The sequence below is a fragment of the Myripristis murdjan genome, chromosome 1, assembly GCF_902150065.1.
Source record: "Myripristis murdjan chromosome 1, fMyrMur1.1, whole genome shotgun sequence".
Classification (NCBI taxonomy): Eukaryota; Metazoa; Chordata; class Actinopteri; order Holocentriformes; family Holocentridae; genus Myripristis; species Myripristis murdjan.
This window is the reverse complement of record NC_043980.1, coordinates 31,225,173-31,248,460: the sequence shown is the minus strand read 5'-3', so window position 1 is coordinate 31,248,460 and position 23,288 is coordinate 31,225,173. Positions and strand designations below refer to the sequence as shown.

The window sequence follows — 23,288 nt, the reverse complement described above, 5'->3', positions numbered from 1 at the left end:
AGAAGGTAAAAAATAATATAAAAAGTGACTTAAAGTTGGAGTCAGCGATTCTGGAGACTGGAGGAAAATTATTGTCATTATCAATATTTGAAAAAAACGAATTCAGCAAATATCTCCTCACGGTCCTCTAGCTGTCCTTTTTGTGTGTGCTTAAAAGAAGAAAAAAAAAACATCTGGTGTTTCATACACAGCCCTGGCTCTGTAAATGGGAAACAATCAGTGGCTCAGACCGGGCCACACAACACTATTCCAGCCAATCAGCAACAGGGGGTGTCTGTGCTCCTGTGCAGGACAGGGGGAGGGAAGATTGGGGGGGAAATGAGGCAGTGTGAGCAAGACGGACGTTAAATCTAACTGTTGATTTCAAATATCAACAATTTTTCTCCAGAATCGCTGCCGCTCTCGCCACTTTTTTTTTTTTTTTTTAAATAAGCTGAACAGCGAAATTTTTTTTTTTTTTTCCACATTACTGTCTTAGCTTAACAGGTTTATAAACATCATGTATGGTTTTCACTGTCTGAACCATTAACAAAACCGAGCAGTTGCCCCAGCTGCAGCTCTTCATCATTAATATTTATCAATTAATATTCTATAAGCCATATATTTAGACTACACACAAATTCTGTAGTTGAGTACACTTGATTAACAGCAGCACTGAGTGGAAACAGTTTGGGCCTAGAAACGGTTTTCTACCTTTCCAATCTGATAAACCACTTCAGCGCTGCTCTGAAACACCAACAGCAGTCACAGGCGTCACTGATAATAGAAACAGAAAAATATAGATTTACAGGATGTCTGGCTTAAAGTGACTTATTGTGGAGACACCTGGCTTTGCTGCCAGGCGAGAGTGGTAGAGGGAATATAATTAGATGCACCTATTTGTGGGTACAAAACCTTGCATAAGGAAGTTATCAGTCATTCAGTGCAGTACAAAACAGTGTTTAAAAAAAATAAAAAAATAAAAAGAACAGCAAATCACACAGCATCAGAGGCAGCGAAACAGCTGCCCCAGTTGATACTCTTAAGTCCTTTTGATTTCTATGTGTCAAGGAAAAGGTGCTCTGAAACAAGACAGATCAGTACACTACTGGAATCGGAAGAAGTATATATTTTGAAGTGATATGGAAGAACTAGATAGCATATCAGGATTCGGAGTAATTCTCTGTTTTAAGCGGCAGACCTGCCTCGGTAGGTAATACTGCAATCTGACTGTTTTGACGTCTAGTTTCCCCTCCCTACTCTGCGGCCTTAGTGCCATTGAAGTCGCTTTGGGAGTCGGCCTCCTCCTCTGAGGCATCATCGACAACCCCCCTCCGGCCTCCTCCTCCTCCTCCTCCTCCCATACGCCGAGGTGTGCTGCTGAAGGAGGGCTCGTTTCCACGCCTAAAAATGCCACAGAGACACACACACAGACACGGACGCAGAGGTACAAATACAAAAACAAAAGCAGAGCACCAAAATGAGAAGCGTGGCGGCATTAACAGTTGTTCAGGTTGGGTAAGTCTTGCTTGAAAACCACTTGTGTGATTCACACGTTAAGGAGAATCTAAGAAATACAGAAATGTAGCGGTTGTGCTTTTGTTACAAGTTAAGCACGCCAGTTATCTTTCTAACTCATTTGACTCCTGGCCCAGGGGAAATGAGTTTGGTTTATGCCAGCTAAACCAAGCATGGAGAAAAATATGGTCACCAGTTGGAAATTGCTGTAACATTTTCTCTGCCTTCCTAACATTTTTTCGAAGGAATTGACTGGTAGTCGATGAACCATATTTCCCTCTGTTAGGCTTAGGAAATGACAGAATCAAGAGAGTGCATGGGGGGGGGATGAAAAGTTACGGGAAGTTAAAAAGCAATGGTGATGGGGGGACTTTTAGGCGCAGAGGTACCTGCTGTGTTACTCCTTGGGTTCAGGGTTGCCTCTGTAATAGAGATGGACATGTTGTTTCGCTTGCACTCACAATGCTTGGTCAGGCTAAATGAACTGTACTGAATAACATCAATCTTCATGCTTCTTATGTTTGCTTACAAACATTTGAAGACTACCGTGGTGAATGGGTGCTCTGAAACACTTGTGCGTGTGGCGAGCACAGTGATCAACATGATTTGAATTCGTTTTTTGACGTGAAAAGATATATCCATACATAACGCATGCACATATGTACCTTGAGGATAAGACACAATATAGCCAGTGATTTGTAAGATACGGTGACTATGTACCATTTGCACTGCCCTTTTTTTTTCCAAATTGCAGTGTGCTTTTGTAGTGCACATTACAGCGCATCACATAGGAATAAAGGACAAAAATGAACAGAGAAAGAGACAAACACTCCACTTGCCTGAAATAACAGGTAGGTAGATAGACACAGAGATAAAAAAAAAAAAAAAAGACTCTGAGCCTCAGAGTTACCTTAGTTTGCTCTTGAGAGAGTTGACCTCGCGGCTCATAGCGTCGTTGGCCTCGGTGGCTTCATCCAGCTCCCGCTGCAGCTTCCTGCGGGCGGCTGTGGCGCGCTGGGACTCCTCCTCCGACTCCTCTAGCTGCCGCTTCAGCTGCTTCATACGAGTGCTGGCCTTCTCCGCCTGGAGAATGAAGAGCAGGGGAAATGTACATGCATTAATAATCTCTTTCATTCCATTCCATTTCATATGCATTGTACTATTATGACAATATAGCATGGGTGCATGGAGTGAACATACCTGGTCTTTGTACTGCTCTGCCTGTTTCCTTTCGTCCTCTACCTGGATTATCAGGTCCTTTAGCTTCTTGTCCTTCTGGCGCATACTCTTGGCATTCGCCTGCTTCTCCCTGCATAAAGACGGACAAAGAGTTCCAACACGGGATTAGGAGCAAAAGTTGAACTGATGCCATTTCTAAATATATTCCAAGGTGAAAAATACAAAACAGCTGTCAAAGAGGAGCTGGAAAGCGCCATTTTCATTAACTGAGCTATGAATATTCATGGATGTCTAAGAAAAATACATTTTTGATTAATACAATTTTGATGACACAATTGATAATTTAGTCATTGCCTTGCTTTGCATATGTCATAAAAGCATTTAAGAAACAATTTTCCAGCCAGCTTAAAGCAGCCCAATATGGCCTTTTTTCCATATTCCTGTTCATTCCTATTAATCTATATTCATTCACCCCTTATTAAAGCCAACTGTGTGAAAACATGTTCACATGACATGACTCCCTCATCATATTTCAACACTGGGGCTTAGTGTTACCCGCCTGATTTCATTCTTCCACTTTCAAAATGTGGAAAAAGGACATAAACCTCTCTTCTGATACTTGAATAAAACTGGAATTTTCCTTTTATATTTGAAACACTGCCACGGTCCTGACCTGTTCTCCTGCTCCAGCTGTTCCTCCAGCTGTGCCACCTTGGCCTCGAGGGCGGTGATGGAGGACTTGAACTTGGATTTGACCTGGTTCTCCATCTCTTGCAGCTTGGCCTTCAAGTCCTTGTTCTGCCGCTCCATCTGCTGCCGGGCGCTCTCGTTCTTCTGGGAGGTGCTGCGCTCCGTCTGCAGCTCGTTGTTCAGCTGGTCCGCCTGTGGAGGGAATGCAATGAAGTCAAGTGTGGTCGGAGGGTGGGATAAAAGGATTTGTCCCCCCAAATGAGGTCAATATTCAGTCAATTATGTCTTGGACTTCAGATGATCTTTGTCATCTTTGAAGATGATATTTAAGATGTAAAGCCTGAGTATGTGATCACTAATTCCTGATATTATTCAGAAAATGTTGCTAAATTTTCCCATTGAGTCAGATTTATTTATACTGCCGTTAATCACAGTTACAGTCTCAAAGGGCTTCACAACGGCCGCATTTTATAGCAGTAAATTCAATTCTAATAACCTGTTGCGTGCTCTTCCTGAGCCTGTCGTTGAGGATCTCCATGTTGCTCTGCTCCTCCTCCAGCTCCTCCTCCAGCTGTGAGATCTTCGCTTCCAGGCGACGCTTCTCATCTGCCAAGGCTGACCTGCACACAGGGAGCACAGCCGCGGCAGAAATCAAACACAACCATCATTTGTCATCATCATTTGTAAAAATCAGCAGCGTGAAATCTCCACTCACTTTCCAGAGGAGTTGCTGGCCAGTTCGTCAGACAGCTCGTCTCTTTCGGCCTCTGCCTGCTTGCGTGCCCTCTCGGCGGCAGCCAGTTCCTGCAAACAGAGCAGAGATCGGTTATCTCAGTCTCCTACCTTAAGGCAGTAAGGTTCTGTCTTGTTTACAGTGATTTGCTGCTTTACCTCCTGTAGCTGCATGAGTTCAGCCTCCAGACTCTTGGCCTTCCTCTCACTCTCCTTTGAAGAAGCGAGCACGTCCTCCCTGGCAGCACGGGCGTCATCCAGCTCCCTCTGGAAGTCCTTCATCTGAGCCTGTAGGAGCAAGAACAATCCCTCAGATTTAATCCGCAGGTAGTCTTTCACAAGGCATGCACCAAGCGTCATAGTTGTGGCACTGAATAACAGAATAACAGTGAATAACAGCGTACCTTATTGTTATTGAGTTAAGGAGCCTGTGGGTAGAATATTGTGCATAGCCTTGTGTTGAATCAGTTCAGTCCTTCTCACCTGGAGCTTGCGGAGCTGCTTGATAGCCTCATCTCGTCCCTTATTAGCCGTCTCGATCTGTCCCTCCAGATCTTTCAGGTCTGTCTCCATCTTCTTCTTGGCTGCAGCCGCTAAAGCCCTCTGCTTACGTTCATCCTCCAACTCTGTCTCCAGCTCCCGAACCTGAGGTCAGTGTGAGTTTTCTGTTAAATTCTTAATATAACATTCTTTAGGTGGACAAATAAGATCATATTCTTTTGGAAAGGGGACATGATTTTGAGAGGAAACAGACAAAAAATAATGTGTTGTGGCCTACACAAGTTCATTCTCTACCTGCTTGACGAGCTGCCTCTTCTTCTCCTCTCCCATCTCGTCGCGTCCCTGGAGGTCCCTCTCAAACTGGGCCTTGAGGGCCTGCATGTTGACCTCCAGGCGTAACTTGGCATCCTCAGCTGCCTGCAGCTCATCCTCCAGCTCCTCCAGCTGGGTCTTCATCTCCTCCACCTGGGCCTCCAGGCCTCGCTTGGACTTCTCCAGCTCATGGACCTGGGAATGTGCAGGTATGACGGGGTAAAGATGGCTGGAAGGTGGTCACTAGTTTATCTAAGACTGGAGGCACTCAAACCAAAGTTGCAGTCCTGGATGAGTTCTCAAGTTATTTTAAAACTGTGAGGGAAGTCCTATTTGGGAGTAAAACAAGTCAAATGCTAGTGGTAAGCGTCTACAGGTTTGATGTGTATCTGCCAATATAGCATTGACAAATTCATTGCAATATCTTGGTATGATTGCTGTAAACAAATGAGAAAAAGGCTGAGATGATTGGTAGCCTTCATCCGTCTCAAGCCAGTGGTTTTGTTAGTGCTGGTGTTTCTCAAAATTAAGCCCACCTTAACCATAAACCCCATTGTTTCCAACCTGGTGGCACAGTATGTGAAATGCTGTGTAAAAGCTGGAAAAAGCTGACTGTTTTGATTGTGATTGTGATTGTTTTGTTTGCGGTAATTATACAAATATCTCAAAATTAATGTGGCAATGATTTATTGATGTGCCAGACCAGGAATTAAATTATGTGGATTTTAGTTGTCTGACCACTGTGTTGTTATCAGTGCTCCCAAAAAAGTCAGGAACTTTTCAAACACTTTAATGGCCTTGTTTGGTGAGAGCCAGGGATTCAAGATGTTTTGGGGTGAGACATGATTCTGGCCAAAATTAGACATCTCAGAGGCCTCTATTTTTGCTCCTGATCTGATCAAGCTAAAACGGCCCAGAGAGCTGAGGCATACTGATGAGTGTGAATGAAAAACATCAAATACTTCCAATGCCATCTATCCATCTTCCAAACGACAACTTCTGAAGAGTTTTCATGCCTTGTGGGAATCCTGTGTTATGCTTAGCACAAGAGCTTTACAGTCTTGATGTTACAACACTCACATTCTTTCCCACGTCGTCCTTGGAGCTGACCAGGTCTTCCATCTCTACCCTCAGGGCCTTGTTGGCTCTCTCCAGCTCCTCCCGAGCATCTTGGGCCTCTTCCAGAGCCCTTGCCAGGGACAGAGCCTTGGTCTCCTTCTCTCTGGCCTCGGCTTCAGCGCGGTCTCTCTCATCTGCATATTTACTGGAGATGCTCTTCTCCTCTGCCAGCATCTGGAGAAGTCAGACGACAGGGAAATGTAGATTAATAATTTGTGTTACAGCTGAAGAGCTTTATTCAGAAATCAAATTATTAAAGTAATTCCTGATGTCTCTGATTCAACTAACCTGGTCAAACTTCTTCTGCTTCTTCTCCAGATTTGACACATTCTGCCTCTGGTTATCCAGGTCCATCAGCGTGTCCTCCAGCTCCTGCTGCAGCCGGTTTTTGGTCTTCTCCAACTTGTCATAGGCTGAGGCCTTCTCCTCAAACTGGGTGTTGGCCGCCTCCAAATCCCTCTGTAGACGTTTCTTGCCCTCCTCCAGCAGCTCGATGTTGCCTGACAGCTCCTCCAGCTTCTTCTTTGAGTCTGACAACTGTGGACAGAGGAAGGCATCAAAAAACGATGCCAGGAGGGACCAAGCATTCACATTATAAGTTTCCCCCTGCATTTTCCCCTCAGGTGTGACCTCTGACCTGAATGTTGAGGGTGGACACATGTCTTTCCACGTTCCTCTTGGCCTCCATCTCCTCCTCAAGCTGCTCCTGCAGGCTGTTCTTGTCATCTTCTGCCTGCCGCAGTTTGGTGGAAAACTGCAGCTTCTGACGTGTCTCCTCAGCCAGAAGCTCCTGCAGCGGCACAGAAGTCAGAGGTCAGTGTTTTATTTCAAAGGTGCAGTCAGGGCATCGTAGCTTGTCAGATTAAGTGTAACAGGACTGATTTACATATCGACCATTAACTGTTTACAATACCTGTGCATCTTGGACTTGAGAGGTGAGGCTTGAAACATCTTTGCTCAGTTTGATGTTCTTGCCCTCTGCTTCATTCAGTAGGTTAGTCACACTCTCCAGTTCAACCTGCATGGGGACAAAGGTGACGGTTGGGGGAAAAACAAAGAGTTTTTATCTTACACCTTCCACTTGCATTGTATTTCAACTATTGGTAGACCGTTATAAGTACTGATAGCCATTTACAGTGATCTTGGAGCAGCGCTCTCCCAGCTCCGCCTTCTGCTTCTCGCTGTCATTGAAGCGTGACTGCAGGTCGGCCAGCTGACCCTCCACCTTCTTCCTCTTGTGCTCGACGTCTTGCTTGGCCTGGGTCAGCGAGCGCACCTCCACTGTCAGTTCTGACGTCTCCTTCTCCAGGGCTTGTTTAGCCTTCTCCAGGTTCGACTTCACCTGAAAGGAGGAGAGAAAATAGTGATCAATATCCCATGAAAACCAAAATGCTGTACATTACACTGTTAGGCTGAGGTGATAATCAAAAGAGAGTGAGACAGAAAGTACCCAGTCTTGATCTAGAACGGTGTGCCTGATGTATAGATACAATAGATGTGCTGATGAGGCATATTGTATACTACCATGAAATAATAGGTAACTGAGTATTAATGAGAACATAAGAAGTAATGGGGGCCTACTCGTTTGGACTGCTCCAGCTGCTCAGTGAGCTCCTCCACGGCCTGGGTGTGTTTCTGTCTCATCTCATGGACCTGGGCTTCATGGGTGCGGTTCTCCTCCTCCATGGCTCTCTTTAGCAGGGTCACCTCCTGCTCTCGCTTGGCTCTGCAAACAGGATGGATGAATTAGGCATTTACTGGATAAATTCAAAACAAGGCTCTTGATCCTTTACTTAACACCACTGACTGAGTGCTGGCATTCTAGGGACAGAAGGTGATTTATTGCATTTAGGATCTATGTGCTGCCTTTCAGTCTTGTTTGACCCACCTTAGTTCCTGCTGAGTGGCAGTGCTGTCTAGGGTGTCCTCCAGCTCAGACTTGAGGGCCTCCAGCTCCTCCCCAAGATCCCTTTTGGTTTTCTCTGCCTTGTTCCTGGCTGCCCGCTCAGAGTCCAGATCCTCCTGCAGGTCGGAGATGTGTCCCTCCAGCTCTCTGATCTTCTTCAGAGCGTTGTTCTTCTGGGCCGTTTCATCTTCTAGTCTGGAGAACAGAAGAACGCATCAAGGATATCACAACAACAGAAATCCAAGACACTGATATTCACATTTTGAGGATAACAGAGGGTGCTGTTCTCCTTCAGACACTAAATTATGATCTGAGTTTATTGTTAATCAGTCGTTAAGAACTATTTAAGTAGGTGTGCGGGAGATAAAACTATCTTTGCAACTTAATTGCGACTTTACCTGGCCAAAGCATTCTGTAACTCCTCCTCCTTTTTGGCAAGCTGGGCTTTGAGGTCAGCAATCTGGGCCTGCAGGTCAGCTATCTGCTCCTGCAAGTCATTAGACTCTGCCTCCAACTTACGCTTGGCCTTGTCCAGCTCCTGGCGACCCTTCTCCTCCTTCTTCAAGCGGACTATAAGGGACAGCAGACAGATATCGGTTAGCCTACATGCAATGTCCAAAAGACATCAGATATAAGAGTCGCAAACATTTTCAGCCTCAGTCCCTCAGTGAGAAATATGTGAAGACAAAGGCTGCTTATAATAATCAGAGTTTTGCGCTTATTTAAAGAACAAACATGCATGAAAGATAATTACCCTCCAGTTCAGAGATCATGGACTCATGCTTATTCTTGAGCTTGGTCAAGTTCTTAGACTTCTCTTCTTCCTCAGCCAGGTTGGCACTGAAGTCTGCGATCCGCTCCTCCATTAGTTTCCTTTCCTACAAAGTTCCATTTCAGCAGGTCTTGCTTTTAGTAAGTAATCATTTAACAAAGAGGTGAGGTGATTTGGCATAACTCTTGAGATTTGTTTACATGAAGGAATTATTTGTGATCATCATATACATCAGCTTTTGCCAGCAGCAAACTTACCTTCAGTAGCTTGTTGTTCTGGTCCTCCATCACCAGGATGTCATCTTCTAGCTTTTTGATCTTTCCATCACAGGTAACCTTCTCCAGCTGCAGCTTTTGACGTGCATCTTCCTCCTCTTCCAAATGTTCCTCCAAATCCTACAGAAACAAGAGGATAGTACAGCTCCATTCGTTTTTTTTCCTGCCATTTCATTACATTGTCAGACTGTAGATAAATGAAAGAGGTAAGATAGCAAGACCTGCATCTGCTGTTGCATCTTCTTCTTGTCCACCAGCAGTGCCTGAGCACGGTCTTCCTCTTCCTCCAGTCTCGCCTCCATCTCGTGTAGGATCTCCTCCAACTCCTGTTTCTTAGCTGCCAGACGGACCCTCATCTCCTCTGCCTCTGCATATAGCTCTGTCTCTGCCTGAAGCTGCTCCTGCAGGGCGTTCCTCTCCTCCAAAACCTAGAGCAGACATACAGGAAAAGATGGGGCTTAGCTTCATTTTCAGTAAAACCCTGTTTTAGACCACAAAAAAGAGATTTGTGGCTCTACTGGTGCCTGTATAGAATAGGAAGGAATCCTTTCTTGCCTGCTTTTACTCATCCACTTAACAAACCCAATTGAATTAAACCAAAATGGGATATGAACGTGCTTGTATCCCGAAAGCCCAAAGTGGGAGCTGTGACAGCACATGAAAGTTAAAAAAAAAAAGAAAAACAAAAAGAAAACTGAAGACTGGGAGTATATGGATAAGTTTGTGTCATTCAGATTTCATCCTGTACCGTTGTGTGTTTCAAGGTGATCTCCTTCAGCTCAGATTCAAACTTGACAGCAACGTCTTTGGCTTTTTGTAACTCCTCTTCCTTCAGACTCATCTCTTCCTCTTGACGGGTCACTTGCAGCAGAGGCTTGACCTGTATTTCAGGGGGATGGAAAGGCAATGTAAAATTCATAACTGTAATTAAGAGCCGTTTCTAACATTACATGAAATATTACGAGACTTAAATGTGAGACTGTATTGTGTTTTTGATTGCATAAATGTGCATGACGATGTGCATTATTTGACCTTGGTGAAGAGTCTCCACCACTGCCAGTTCCTGAGTTTGAGGTAGGCAGCACAGTTCCTCTGGATCACCTTCATGGCTGTCAGCTGCTGCTGCCTCTTAGCAAATGCCCTTAAAAATACAACAGTAAAACCACTATGACCACTGTATCATTTACAATGTAATGTAAAATAAACTGTTTTCTAAGCCAACAGAGAACCAGTGTGATGGTGCTGTGAAAGACTAAGTACTGTACTGACTGTGGGAGCACTATGATGCAGAGTGATGCATCGTAAGCTACATTAGAAGGCAATAGAAGTAGGTGTCAGGAGGCTGTATATGCATACTTTCTGGCCAGGAAGCCTCTGGCCTGGGCCTGGAAGGCGATGATGACCACAGTGATCTTCAGATCTCTCTCCTCCTCCAGCTGGGCCAGCACTCCAGTACGGAAGAAGATCTTACTCTGTCCAATCCTGTACAGGTTGGGGTCCAGGTCCAGATGCTTGATCTACACGGACAGGGAAAAATTAGAAACAGGAGGTATCGATGGCTTATTTAGGGCACGGTTAAATGCATCTGCACAAAAAGGCTATGACTGCATTGAAAAACGTGTTTAGATTGAGGGTTTGAGAAGACATCAGTTTACCATGAGGCAGCAGGCTTGTTTGCCATCCATGAAACCTTTGGGGATAGCGTTAGCAGCTAGGATCTCATAACTGTGAGGCAGGAAGACAGAGAGAGGGCATGCTTTGAATTTTGAATTTTGATTTGAATTTTTATGGGCCAATCATTCACATCAGATCCCACCCACCGCTGACGGAACTCCTGGAAGACGATTCGGTTGGGGAATCCCTGACGGCAGATACGGATCCCCTCCAACACACCGTTACACCTCAGCTGCTCCAGGACCAGATGGGCATCCAGCTTCCCTGCCTGAGCAGAACAGGATTTCATTTTTATTACATCATTAAATGAAACAAATACAAACAATCCCCAAAATAATGAAGTGGTATTGGGAAAAGCATTATTTGGATAGTAATATTTGGGATGAGATCCCTCCAGGGACAGATAGATATAAAAGAAAAGACAGAGGTAAGTTTGACTCTGCCATGAGGCAACACATCAAAGCTCTGGATAAACTGTCAATACTGAAAGAAGGGATTGTATTTATTTCGAAAACATTTCATTAAATTAATACGCCTAATAACCTTTAAATAACTTGATCCCTAATTTATAAGTTATTTTATCAGACCAGAGTTGAAATTACTCTTTCGCTGTGTGAAATTGACTAAATCTGGAAATCCCAGAAGCAATAACAAAGTGCGAATCTGCTTATGCTGAAAAACGGACAATTCAGCCGTACGATTTGACCTTTCAAAGACCCTAGGGACAGTGTTTGCGTTTCTTTACCCTCTTCTCATGGTTGGGGATGATGCATCTAACAAAGTTGGGCTGGGTGTTGTGCAGGGTCGTCATGAGTTTGGCCAGGGACTCCTTGTAGAGCTGTCCCACGGTCCGGAACATTCCCTTCTTGGTTTTGGAACCGCTGGGCATGGAGCTGTCTGACATCTTGGCTATGGTCTCAAGGCCCACTACTCTGTCCGCTGTGACACACAACAGATCATAACAGATCATATTCACAGACAAAACTGTTCTCAGTCCAGGACTGAGTAAAATTGTTTTGTGAATGTTTTGTTCATATTTAAATGGAAGCTCTTCTTTCCAAAATGGTATATGCAGAAATCTGCCATTGTAACACCTGCTGTGACAAAATGGTTGTTTTATGGCCAATAAATATCCCTATTGATAGTATTTGAAGATAGTATCACTCAGCTGAGTTATTCCCCATGTACCAATGAAGCAAAGAGTAGGACAATGACACATTTTCCACAAATAAATACATTCAAAACCCCTCTTATCCATCTTCATCAGTAATTCCTTTACAAGGACATGCACTCTTGCATGCATGCAGAGAAATATTCAGATGTTGCAAAAGAGAGAACTCACCATCTTTCCAGAGGTCTTGCACAAACTGGCTGGAGGAGCTGTTGAGCAGGGCAGTGACGTTGTCGTTTAGAGGGTCCATGTTCTTTGTCAGCCAGGCTGTGGCGTTGTAGTCCACCTACAGCCACAACGCCACAGAATTATTTAAGCATTCCAACCAAAAATCCTTTAGGGCATTTCACAGATCCAAAAAATTTAGTTTTTTATGACATTATTTTGTATGACTGCTCAACAGCTTTCTCACCTTCCCAGCATAATGAAGCACAGAAAACTCTGTCTTGTCTTTGAGCTGTTTGGGCTTGGCAAATTTCACATGGTTGCCCTGTGTGTTCATGAGTTTCTCCACAAAGGAGACATCTGTGGCTTTGGGGAACCAGCACTCTTCATCCAGCAGGGCCAGGATGCCTGGAGGGTTGTTCTGCAGAAATATGGAGAAATAAGGGAGACATGACAGTGCTGATCTCAGGACTTGCTTCATGTTACTCCACACAAACTACCACATTACAAATACCTATGCTGTGGGTAAAGGGAGCCTATGTGGCCTAACCTGTGCATACAGTACATGTGTATGGCATATGTCTCAGTCTCCTACTCACCGGCCTCTCAATGAGCTCGATGCAGGGCTGCAGGTCGAGACCAAAGTCAATGAAGTTCCACTCGATGCCCTCCCTCTGGTACTCCTCCTGCTCCAGGATGAACATGGTGTGGTTGAAAAGCTGCTGCAGCTTCTCATTGGTGTAGTTGATGCACAGCTGTTCGAAGGAGTTGTCCTGCAATTGGGGGACAAGAAGACAATGAAACTGAATCTGAAAACAAATATGCAAAAATACAAATTCTCAAATATATGTGTCTTTTTACATTAATTTGGTCATATTTCATGGTACAATAATAGAGTATCGCCTGCAGCCTTCAAAACTAATGCATTACATTGTTTACTCCCTGAGAGTTAGACAGATATCTCATCCTCTTGACGCAAGAGGAAGCAAGAGCTTAGTGGTTTGTGATCCATCTGTGACCAGCATGTCCTTACCTCAAAGATCTCAAATCCGGCGATGTCTAAGATTCCCAGGAAGGAGGCTCCCTGGCGCTTGGTCTTGTCCAGAGCCTTGTTGACCCGGGCCAGAATCCAGCGGAACAGACGCTCAAACATGGCCTTGGCCAGGGCTTCGATGGCAAAGTCAGCCTAACATAACACAAACCACAAAATAGCTCATGTGAGAGCAAAGTAATGAATTAAATTAAAACAAAAGCTCTGAAAAAGTTAATTAACCACAGTATCAATTTTCTTATTCATAAGCGTGCCCCAACATACACAGTGCCACCCATGCTTATACCTGCTCTTTAGTCTGCGCCTTCTGCACCACCTCTCTGCCCACTTTGATTCTCGGGGTGAGGATGGCACGGGTGAAGTCTGTCACATTGATGCCTTGCAGGTGGCACACCTTCTGGGCCGCTGGAGAGAGAGGGAGAAGCATTTGGGGATGTGATCAAAAGTAATATGCAGTGTCAACATAGTTCAGCATTGCAGAGTTGGAAAAAACAACAATATTCCTAACAGTGGAGTAGTGGTTGTGTCTAACCGGTGTTGTCTGGCATGGTGGCCTGTTCCTGGTTCCTCTCCTTCTTGAACTCAATGTTTCCCAGCTGCATCACTGTGGAGCAAACCTTCAGGATACCTGAAACACAGAGACAAGACACAGATTTCCTTAGAGCTCCACCAAACCACCATCTTATTCTAACCAATCTCTGGTTGGAGGTCAGAGTTATCTGATACCCGTTCTCTCCTCCTCTGTGAGGCCCATGATGTTCATGGCCTCCATAGTCTCTTCAAACATCTCGTCATCTTGCTGGCCAGGGATCTGGACGTGGCCGGCACTCAGGAAACGGTAGCTACTGAAGGCCTCCAGCAGAAGTTCCTCTGGAAACATAACACAAGTGTCAGTGTGGGCCTTCCAGTGTGTTTTCCCACAACTGTAAAACACCTACAGCTGCAGAGTTTATCACTTATCGGATATGGATTTTAGATTTATCCGCAGCATACCACGCAGCTTGTCCTTGGCACCAGCGATCATGTAGTAGAAGATGTGAAAGGCTCTTTCTGTCTTGGCCTGTCTGATGCAGCGAGACTTCTCCAACAGGTCTGGGAGCAGTCAGCGGTTAAGGATGATATTGTCTTTTCTTAAAGTGCATTACAGCAGGTGTCATCTTAATTTTCCCCAGTCCCTTCCTCTGCATTTTGGTTCATTTTTAATTGTAGAGTAAAGTTGCTGTTAGATATCTACACATACACACACACAGACACACACTATCATAATCCAGGTGTCAGGAGTTTTCCCAGTGTAAGAAACAAATGTGTACAAAGTAGAAGAGAACATTATCTCAGGATACAAGTCTCAATGTTGGCTCCGACGATGTATCCAGTGACATCAAAGTTGATACGGATGAATTTACCCTGTTAGAAGAGATGAAACACAAGACAAGACGTGGCTTATGGACGGAACAGTATAAATGCACAACATTTACAAAACATAAATTCCAAAACAATCAGCTCATGCTCTGACTATATATGCATCTGTATAAGCATCTACTTGTCCAATAATAAACTCACAAATCGAGAAGAGTTGTCGTTTTTGATGGTCTTGGCGTTTCCAAAGGCTTCCAGGATGGGGTTGGCCTGCAGGAGCTGCTTCTCCAGCTCCCCCTAGTGAGGACAGCGATATGCAAAAACATCACTGTTACACTTCAGCTGGTTGTTTACTGAGGTGGGATGGGATGGGGTGGTGCATGGTGGGGACAGGTGATGCAGGGCAGGGATGGGGTGGGGGAGTTGGAACAGTCGACTAGCAGAATTTTGTGAGGGGAAAAAAAAAATCTGTGGACAAGATTACCAAAAAGATAAATCCTGAGAACAAACGAAACAATTATCAGCTGACCACGGAGTACCAGTACAAGAGGATGTATCTATAAAAAGGAAACTGCTAATCCCCGAATATCCTTTGGTATTCAACGTTCTATTATGTGCCTCAGACACATTAAGTAATGAGCTGACTTCACTACCAATTTTCCTCAGGTTGAGCTGATCTGGGCCAGATTGTTAAAATGAGCACAAGTTGCTTCTGATGACGCGCAAACAAAGAGGAGGATGACGGAGAGACGTTATGCAGGGTCAGACGAGGCGTCCATGTAACATAACGGAGCAGGATCTTTGATGATTTGCGTCAAATTCTGTGCATTCAGTGTGCGGTCAATTTGAGATGATTCTGATTCATAAAGCGTCCTCTGGAGATGTGTTTGGCCTCCAGCGTGACTGCAGAGTCTGTGGGTGTGTGGGTGGAGTGAGGTGAAGGTCAGTAACTGAGCCAGACACCCCGTCTCTCAGCATTGAGCTAATCCACCTGATCAAAGGGGCCCGCATCAGCCTAGCATCAAGGTCAGGCACAGTAGACCTCCTCTCCTTAAAATACTCTCTCCCTCTCGCTGAACAAGACTCCCTCCAGCTAACCTGTGAACGAGCAGCCGCGCAGAAGAGGATGGCTGCTGTAAAGGTTCTGATTCAAAACATCAGAGGCGATATGAGGACGACAACAATAATGGTGAATACTTTACAAGCTCACTGGTTTGCTAACTTCAGAGCTGGATTCCATGTGTTCAATTAGTTTCTCCTCTTGTTGGCAGTGATAGAGAAAACACGCTGTAAAATCACTAAAAAGTCTCTTTTGTATAGTTAAAAAAAGAGAATTTATTTCTCCTATTTTATTGCTGACTCCATAGATTGTTTATTATCGTGTAGTCTAACTGTTCGCTCTCATACATTGTTGTTTTTATTGTTATCTACTTGGTTTGCAAGTATTCTTTTACATCTTGACACCATCATAAATGCAGCTACCTCCTGAATGGTCTCTCAAGGTAAAATAAAGGTTGAATGAAAATAAAAAAAATAAAGGCTGAATGGAAGATACAGACCAGCCGATCAGATGCAGGTCAGAGTTGGCAGAGGAGGAAGGAAGGTCCAGCTCACTGAAGTCACTGGGGGGAGGAAAGGAAAGAAGAAGAAAAAAAGAGAGGAAAAACAGAGCACAGAAAAGTGGCAAGGCAGTGACAGGTAATGGAAAGCAATATTCTTTTACACATAGTTTCAATACTCAAGCAGATAGAAAGATAAGAGCAGGAGGTTGAGTCAAAATAGCGCTGGGGAGAAGAAGAAAACGAGGAGGAGAGAAAGTGAGAGATAGAGAGTGTGCGCAGAGAGCGGGAGGAGTGCAGATGAGAGATGAATTCCTGCTGAGCTGAGGTCTACGGCAGGCTCGGAAGACATCACACACTCCATGCATCTCTTCCTCAGAGGAATGACCATGAGGGTGAGCAGGTCAGCGGCAAAAAACTTAATCCCTGGCTACACCACCGCTAGACTGACACCGCAAAACCATCCACTGCAGTCAGGATCAGGACACAGGCTTACTCAAGCGTGATCCACTCTGAAGCGCTGCTCAAAAACAGTTTTTAATCGCGGCTTAACACAGGGTGAGTGGGCACAGTTAGGGGGTGGCCTGGCTGGGGTGTTGAAAAGTAAATAAAGTCTCACTATGCACTGTGCAAAACCAAAAAGTCCACTAAAACTCTGTAGGGAACGAGACAGCCATGCTCCTGTAAAGAGCAAATGGCAGGTAGTGGATGAGGGAGAGGGGAGGGGAGGAGGGGAAGGAAGAGGGGGGGTGTTCTCTGTGAAACAACAGGATGTAATGTTGTTTGATAGACAAGAAGAGGAGATGGGCATGCTCACACTGTGCTCGTTGATCTGTGACGGACCCTTTCACTGCTAGAGAGGCTCTAACCTCCCTCCGCTGGCAGTGAAAGGGTGTTCATACAGTAGAAGACGGATGAAACAAAAACTCATGACGAACCAGATACACGTCAAGTAAACACCTCGGATTAAAAGAGAGGGCTCTCTTGTGCTCTTGTAGGGTAGAATTAACATCAGATGACGTTACAAATGTTAAGATAAAAACTTTTGAACTCAAGAACATTGATACTTGATCTCGATGAGAGAAGACCCTTGGTGTAACTCAGTGACATTATCTTTCATGCATTTTTTTTTTTTTTTTCAGCCTGAGGAAGGAAATCACACAAACACCACACACAAAAAAAAGACACTCCAGGCATTCCCCTTTACTCACGTAGGCAAACTGTGATCCTGATTGTTGCTATTTGGAGGAAATGGCGATACAGGATTAAATGGGGCAATTTCCTACATACCACTCAGTTCTCCCATAAGAGAGAGGGAACTGATTGAGAGATCCCAACTTTTGGCCCACCATGATCACTTTACATGGATACTTACAGTGCTGGTGTCCTTCTTGCCTTTGTGTGACGAGGCCACTACAGCGAGGTACTGGATGACCTTCTTGGTGTTCTCTGTCTTCCCTGCACCAGACTCTCCACTAGAGACAGACACAGAGAAGGAAGGAGAGATTTAATGGGGTTAAAGGAGGGATCAAGATGTAAGAAAGGATGGGACGTAACAAGAAGACAAACAACACGAACAGCTTCACAGTTCAATAACTCAGTTTAAGTGTAATGAAGTCATGTGCAAACCACTGACTAACACAGCCAATAGCTAATGACCATACAGGCCCAATCTATGACTCCATCACCATAATAACTGCTTATCTTAAGCACTCTTTTGCAATCAAAAGTGCATTTACTTATTATCACATACATAATTCATACGCAAAATGTACTTTAAATATTTAAATGTTTGAAGTTTCAACCACTCAGCTTAGTTACAGAGCTATATATAAGTCAGAGCTATAGACTATGAAGGGCAACTGGTCTAATACTCAACAGAGACAGCTGAATATCAGTTTTATGGTGGCAAAATCTTTGATACTTAAGCTGTAGGATAATGCTTATGATGTTGGGAAATCATCCGATTATTAACCTAACCAGTCTAAAAATATTTGCCATCTTGCCAATTGATTGATCATGTGGTATTTTCAAACAGAAGCGGCAAAGGCGCACTGTTTTTTTCTGGAAAATGTGGCCCTTGATCTTGGATACATAAAAAGACAGTGTTGAACGATCCCAGACCCCTCGACCAGCCATCCAGCACAGACACACATGCAGACATGGGTCCATAAAAGGCAGCATGTGTATGGGATGCACCATGGCTCTGTCTTGGGGTTTGGCAGCTCCAAGAAGAATCTAATTAGTGTGTCTTCTGCGGAGGCCTGGTGAGGACGCTCAACATACCAGTCTCATTCTGTGAAATACGAGCACAAAGTCAGTTCTGATGGGACTGTTTGGAGAAGCCCCTCTATAATGGTTTGACAAACTGTCACTTCTGTCTCTTCTATCTCAACAAATCATCATTAAGATCTAATACTACTTTTAAGCAGTAGCTTTGCATCAACAGTATATCAGTTATAACGGATAGAAAATCTGTGTAATAGTGACACTTGAGCTGCAAACTAGTGTGGGAACTGCTTACGACTGATAACAAAAACAGATGGCATATGAAAAGTCATTAAATGAGGAAGGGCTACTCCAAGTCAAGATAGGATTTCTTCTATCTATCTATCTATCTATCTATCTATCTATCTATCTATGTAAACCCCCAGCAGGGTCAGGACAGGCTGTGGTTTAGCACTCTTCAACAACATCCTGCCACTCTTTGGTTAACATGTTCATTCCCTCAGTCCAATTCTACTACTGTACGCACGCAACAAACATGAGACAGAGGAAACTGGTGACCCTGCGGAAATGAAATGTCAAGATCTTGAGAATGGATTTAGCAGGCTCCCAACTATTTCCCATGGCACATTCTTGGTGCCATGGTGAGGATTTCGGGAAAAAAAAAAAAAAAAAAAAACATCTCTAAAATTTCTGTAAGGTCAAAATATATCTGAAATGTGGAGTTTTAGGGAAAAGACAACCTTGGTGTTTGCTTGACCTCAATGCATTTCTGAGCTCCAGGGTGTTATGAATGAGTTTTCTGAATCCACAGAGAAAAGTGTACTCCTTTGACTGAAATGAAATCATGAAAATCCCCCAAAACTGGAGATATAAGATTGCCACACTACAACAACAGTGACATATAAACTATAAAGTCACAGAAATGAAACTCATCCTTATCTTGGCTCACATGTTTAGAAATCATTCATGAAAAATGAAATACATAAAAATATTTTCGTTTTTTTCTGAAAATCTTTTGCAGGTTGACTTAAATGAACAGGTGAGTGATGTGTCCTGCTAAATGACACATGGCTGTGGGCAGACACAAACTGTTGCTCGAAGACATCGCAACTTAAGGTCTTTTGCTGGGACCTCCCTGTGGTTGTTATGGAATATTTATGAAATAAATCTGCTACCTAACCATACAATTGTCTGACATTTAACTGTTGATTAGATGTTCTTTACCATGATTTAGTACTTTAACACGTACTTTAACACATGAGTACACACACACACACACACACACACACACACACACACACACAGATGCGAATGTCATACATGACATTCCACTGTACCAGAAGCATTTCTACCATATATGGCTCCAAAGCCATGCCGAGCACCACCCATAGTTCAAACTGACATCTTTAAGAGACTACTTGGGCCTTTCTGATGTACCAGAAAGGCACAGATTGCATTTTGGCTCCACTGTGTCACATTACTTCTATCAAACCTACACAAAGGTATTTTAAAAGATTTTCAACAGTATTTCCAGTAGGCTTTCTTAGGGGAACTACATCCTGTTCAAAACTCGAAACTGCTTATGCATCATCACTGCTAGACTACCAAAAAATAAACAGGAAAAAATACAACCAAACTTCTCCAAATTCTACTTCTGATAGAGAATGCTTGATAGTGGAGGAAGTGGTCTGATGTGATCAAAGAATTTGCAGCATCCTGGCACCAGGCAGTTTAAAGTACACAAAGCCTTGAGCAGACCACTGAGGAGGAGCCCCTCCTCTCATTTCCTTCACAGGGACTGACTGGATACTGGGCAGGGAAGGTGCTGATGTGCTCAGAAGAGGAGAGAATAGGATGAAGTTACCAGAATTACACCTCTAACATATTCATATTCTAGTTTGCTCCTGGTTGGTGCATACCAGCCAGCTTAAATTACTATATGACAAACTGTGGCCTGCAGTGGAGTACAATACATGAAGTCCACACCAAACCCATCTTTTGTGACCTGAATTCAGGGAATGTATGTATCTATATGTGTTTCATCAAGTTCATAAGAATTCTTCCTCTTGCACAAAAAGATTGCAACATAGCACCTGATACATCCTGTGGTATGGTACCATAAGACATGTGGCATCCTCAGGCTCCACTACATGCCTATCAGAACTGTGCAAATGTATTATGTAAGCTTGGGGCATTAATCTTTGGGTCAACATTGATTCAGTTTGATTTACAATTCACTAGTTGGAATTTTGATACAATTTTTCTTTCTTGCAACGTTTTCATTTGGTTTGAGCTTGTAAACCACAATTTGCGTCAAAGATTTGACTCAGTACTTTTAGCCAAACTAAATAGATAGATTAATAATCCTGGGATCTGTGCTGTCCAGAGTATGTAGTTCCTGGAAGGGACACCTAAGGCAGAGAGGTCTAAGGATAAGAGCCAGACAAAATGCAATTCACAAAGCCCCTTTGAATGGTCACCATGGAAATACAGGCACCTTGCCCAGAACAGGGATACCTCCTGCAGGCAGGCTTGGGAGGGGAGTTCGTAGGTGAGTGGTCAGACCTGCCATGGGGTCCGGCCGGGCTGACCCCATGGCAGGCCACGTCGGGTTACCCTCCCATTGGGCCCATCGCCTACGACAGAAAGAGAAGGGACCGGGTGCGATGCAACACGGGTGGCGGGTTGGAATCCCAAGCAGACTGGACTTAAGGTGCAGAAACTGACTTTTGGTGCATCACCTCTCTGGGTGGGAAGGAGCCAGAGATTGTGTGAGAGGTCGAACGACACTGATTAGATATAGTCAGGTTCACTTCAGGATGCAACCTGAGCGCCTCACTGTGGAGGTGTTCTGGGCATGACCAACTGGGACAAGACCCTGGGGTATACCCAGGACAAGGTGGGGGGATTATATATCACGGCTGGCCTGGGAACACCTTGGGATCCCCCAGGCAGAGCTGGTGGATGTGGCCAGGGTAAGGAACATCTGGGCTGACCTCCTCAGCCTGCTACCAGTGTGTCCCAGTCCCAGATAAGCGGCAGAATACAGATGGATAGATGGACAGACAAATTAAAGCAATTCAATTTCTTTCTTTCTTTGGCAGCTAGATTCAGTTAAATCAGCAGAATCTATAATTGAGGCTAGTGTAGGCCACTGGGAAGTATGTGAGAGTGGGTAATCCCTACAGAACATAAAGCGTATTACTTTGTTTACTGTGTCAAAGGTTTGTAATAGAAGATAGCCGGTATAATTTCTATAAATTTACATTTCACACTATTCACACTATTCCAAAGTCCAACAGTGTCAGACGAAGGGAAGATGTCCAATCCCGCAGTAAGAACTTCTCAATAATCAGTTTAAAACAAGTAAACAAACAAATGGAGCCCAAACATTTGGAGAGCTAATCTAGTTGTCCCATCGGGATACAGGGCACACTTCCTGTCTGTGGGTCTGTGAGGACGGCGAGGGCTGACCCCACAACCCGCTGGGAGCATTCCCATTGAGAATGAGCTTACAGACGCTTTGGCTCCACTTGAATACATTGCATCTTAAAGGCATTACATTCTGTCAAACTTAAAGACTGTGCTCCTATCACCAGATTTAAAAAAACATAGTTGCCCCTAAAACCTCAAAGAACAGTGGCATTAACCTCCGCATGGTTCCATGTTACCGCAGTTTAGCTGGTGGAGGCTAAAAGATGAGACACCACCGAGGCATCTCATTTGTTTTACTGTGTGTTTACATGAGCATTATGTAACTGTTCCTCCACACATACAGCCCCCTTCCGTGTGGCGTTCTGCAATGTGACGTCTAGGAAAAACTCAAAGGAAAGGCAACAAAGGTGCGTTTGAAGGTATCAGACTTTTACTTACGTGCAGAGAATGGACTGGTCCTCACGGTCTGTAGAAAAAAAGAAATAAAGTTTGTTACTTTAGATCATACTAGCTCATACTGGTAAGGTATGTTAATATTACGGTGCAGTTTACATTATTATCATTATATGCTATTATTAAAGTTAACCGGTGAAGAAAACTGACAAAGCAAAGTCCTGTCATGGCAGAAACGGTGTATAAATGTATATTTTATTATGTATTTAAAAAAACACATAATAAAACAATGAGCACCCCCCAAATAAAATAAAACAAATAATGAGTCAGCTGCTGAAACCAAGTAGGAGTTCATTCAAGGCTTAGGACTGCGTCATTTATGAGGGCTTTCCCGTGCCTAAGGATTCACGTAATTCCTGCAAATACTCTTGATTTGAACCATGAAATTCAACTCTCTATGTGCTGAGCCATAGAGTTTCCCAGAATAGATAAAATATAAATAAATAATAAAAAGCTGATACTGCTTTGAGGATATGTTGAGCCCATGTAAGGCTATTTTGTAAATGTATCCCTGTGATACTTGGCACCCCAGGATGAACATGGGGTGCACCGTCCCAGGAGGGAGAGATCGTTTCGTCTCCTGCTGTGTCGACGCACTGCCTCAGTGTATCGCCCTCTCTGAACTGTAAACTAGCATGGATGCTTTTTCTCGGTTTGGACAGCACTTGGCTGAGTTCTCTGCAGTTCCACTGGTACACACAAAATGCTGTCTGTTCCCTCTTTTCATTTCCTAATTAAGGCAGATGGAGAGAAAGAGGGAAGGATAAAGGTAGAGAGAGGGAGGGAGGGGAGTCAGACTGCGAGCACTTCGAACACAGATCCAAAAACAACACTGAGACCAAACTCACTTCTGCACCAGAGACTAAAACTCAATGGGAAGAGGAAGGAGAGGCAGAGGGATGTCAGCTGCTCGAAAAATGTACAAAGGAACAAATGCCAGAGATTCATATATACATTTCAATCCATTGGCTACTCTTCACTGCCATGTCATAAAAAAGAAAAAAAAAAAATACTGGCATTCTCACTGTCCAGTAAAGCTTGACATCTAATTATGTAAATTTATCAATGCCTCGCCACCTGTCTTACAATTTTAAATATGCTCTTTAGTGCCAGAGCACATAAAATAACACATCAGTCATTCACCACAATGAAAAACTTCATGGGACAGCAAGCTCCCTCGAGGAATTTCATATTTTTATCTCCTCAACATCA

General features: G+C 44.0%; 1 protein-coding gene across 3 annotated transcripts in view; it reads right to left on the bottom strand.

Annotated features, from left to right (window-relative positions):
• Window positions 1-357: 357 nt before the first annotated feature.
• Window positions 358-23,288, bottom strand: part of myh11a (myosin, heavy chain 11a, smooth muscle) — a 32,410-nt gene continuing 9,479 nt past the window's right edge. Inside the window, exons 4-43 of one of the 3 annotated variants that reach the window (XM_030065031.1) lie at window positions 22,062-22,089; window positions 17,335-17,434; window positions 17,171-17,197; window positions 14,605-14,697; window positions 14,385-14,448; window positions 14,038-14,136; window positions 13,771-13,914; window positions 13,577-13,672; window positions 13,331-13,449; window positions 13,027-13,179; window positions 12,593-12,766; window positions 12,241-12,414; window positions 12,000-12,114; window positions 11,403-11,596; window positions 10,804-10,925; window positions 10,639-10,708; window positions 10,340-10,500; window positions 10,016-10,124; window positions 9,732-9,863; window positions 9,205-9,411; window positions 8,966-9,103; window positions 8,691-8,814; window positions 8,335-8,506; window positions 7,919-8,131; window positions 7,612-7,756; window positions 7,166-7,372; window positions 6,944-7,048; window positions 6,668-6,820; window positions 6,319-6,567; window positions 5,992-6,204; window positions 4,894-5,106; window positions 4,582-4,743; window positions 4,258-4,386; window positions 4,082-4,170; window positions 3,863-3,986; window positions 3,350-3,558; window positions 2,698-2,806; window positions 2,408-2,580; window positions 1,887-1,919; window positions 1,263-1,383 (exon numbers count right to left, since the gene is read on the bottom strand). In XM_030065031.1, coding sequence (XP_029920891.1) covers window positions 1,895-1,919; window positions 2,408-2,580; window positions 2,698-2,806; window positions 3,350-3,558; window positions 3,863-3,986; window positions 4,082-4,170; window positions 4,258-4,386; window positions 4,582-4,743; window positions 4,894-5,106; window positions 5,992-6,204; window positions 6,319-6,567; window positions 6,668-6,820; window positions 6,944-7,048; window positions 7,166-7,372; window positions 7,612-7,756; window positions 7,919-8,131; window positions 8,335-8,506; window positions 8,691-8,814; window positions 8,966-9,103; window positions 9,205-9,411; window positions 9,732-9,863; window positions 10,016-10,124; window positions 10,340-10,500; window positions 10,639-10,708; window positions 10,804-10,925; window positions 11,403-11,596; window positions 12,000-12,114; window positions 12,241-12,414; window positions 12,593-12,766; window positions 13,027-13,179; window positions 13,331-13,449; window positions 13,577-13,672; window positions 13,771-13,914; window positions 14,038-14,136; window positions 14,385-14,448; window positions 14,605-14,697; window positions 17,171-17,197; window positions 17,335-17,434; window positions 22,062-22,089 — 5,333 coding nt within the window. In that variant the 3' untranslated portion in view covers window positions 1,263-1,383; window positions 1,887-1,894. Of the gene's footprint in view, window positions 1,384-1,886; window positions 1,920-2,407; window positions 2,581-2,697; window positions 2,807-3,349; window positions 3,559-3,862; window positions 3,987-4,081; window positions 4,171-4,257; window positions 4,387-4,581; window positions 4,744-4,893; window positions 5,107-5,991; window positions 6,205-6,318; window positions 6,568-6,667; window positions 6,821-6,943; window positions 7,049-7,165; window positions 7,373-7,611; window positions 7,757-7,918; window positions 8,132-8,334; window positions 8,507-8,690; window positions 8,815-8,965; window positions 9,104-9,204; window positions 9,412-9,731; window positions 9,864-10,015; window positions 10,125-10,339; window positions 10,501-10,638; window positions 10,709-10,803; window positions 10,926-11,402; window positions 11,597-11,999; window positions 12,115-12,240; window positions 12,415-12,592; window positions 12,767-13,026; window positions 13,180-13,330; window positions 13,450-13,576; window positions 13,673-13,770; window positions 13,915-14,037; window positions 14,137-14,384; window positions 14,449-14,604; window positions 14,698-17,170; window positions 17,198-17,334; window positions 17,435-22,061; window positions 22,090-23,288 lie in introns of all 3 variants that reach the window. The other 2 variants (XM_030065014.1, XM_030065022.1) reach the window with 2 other exon arrangements.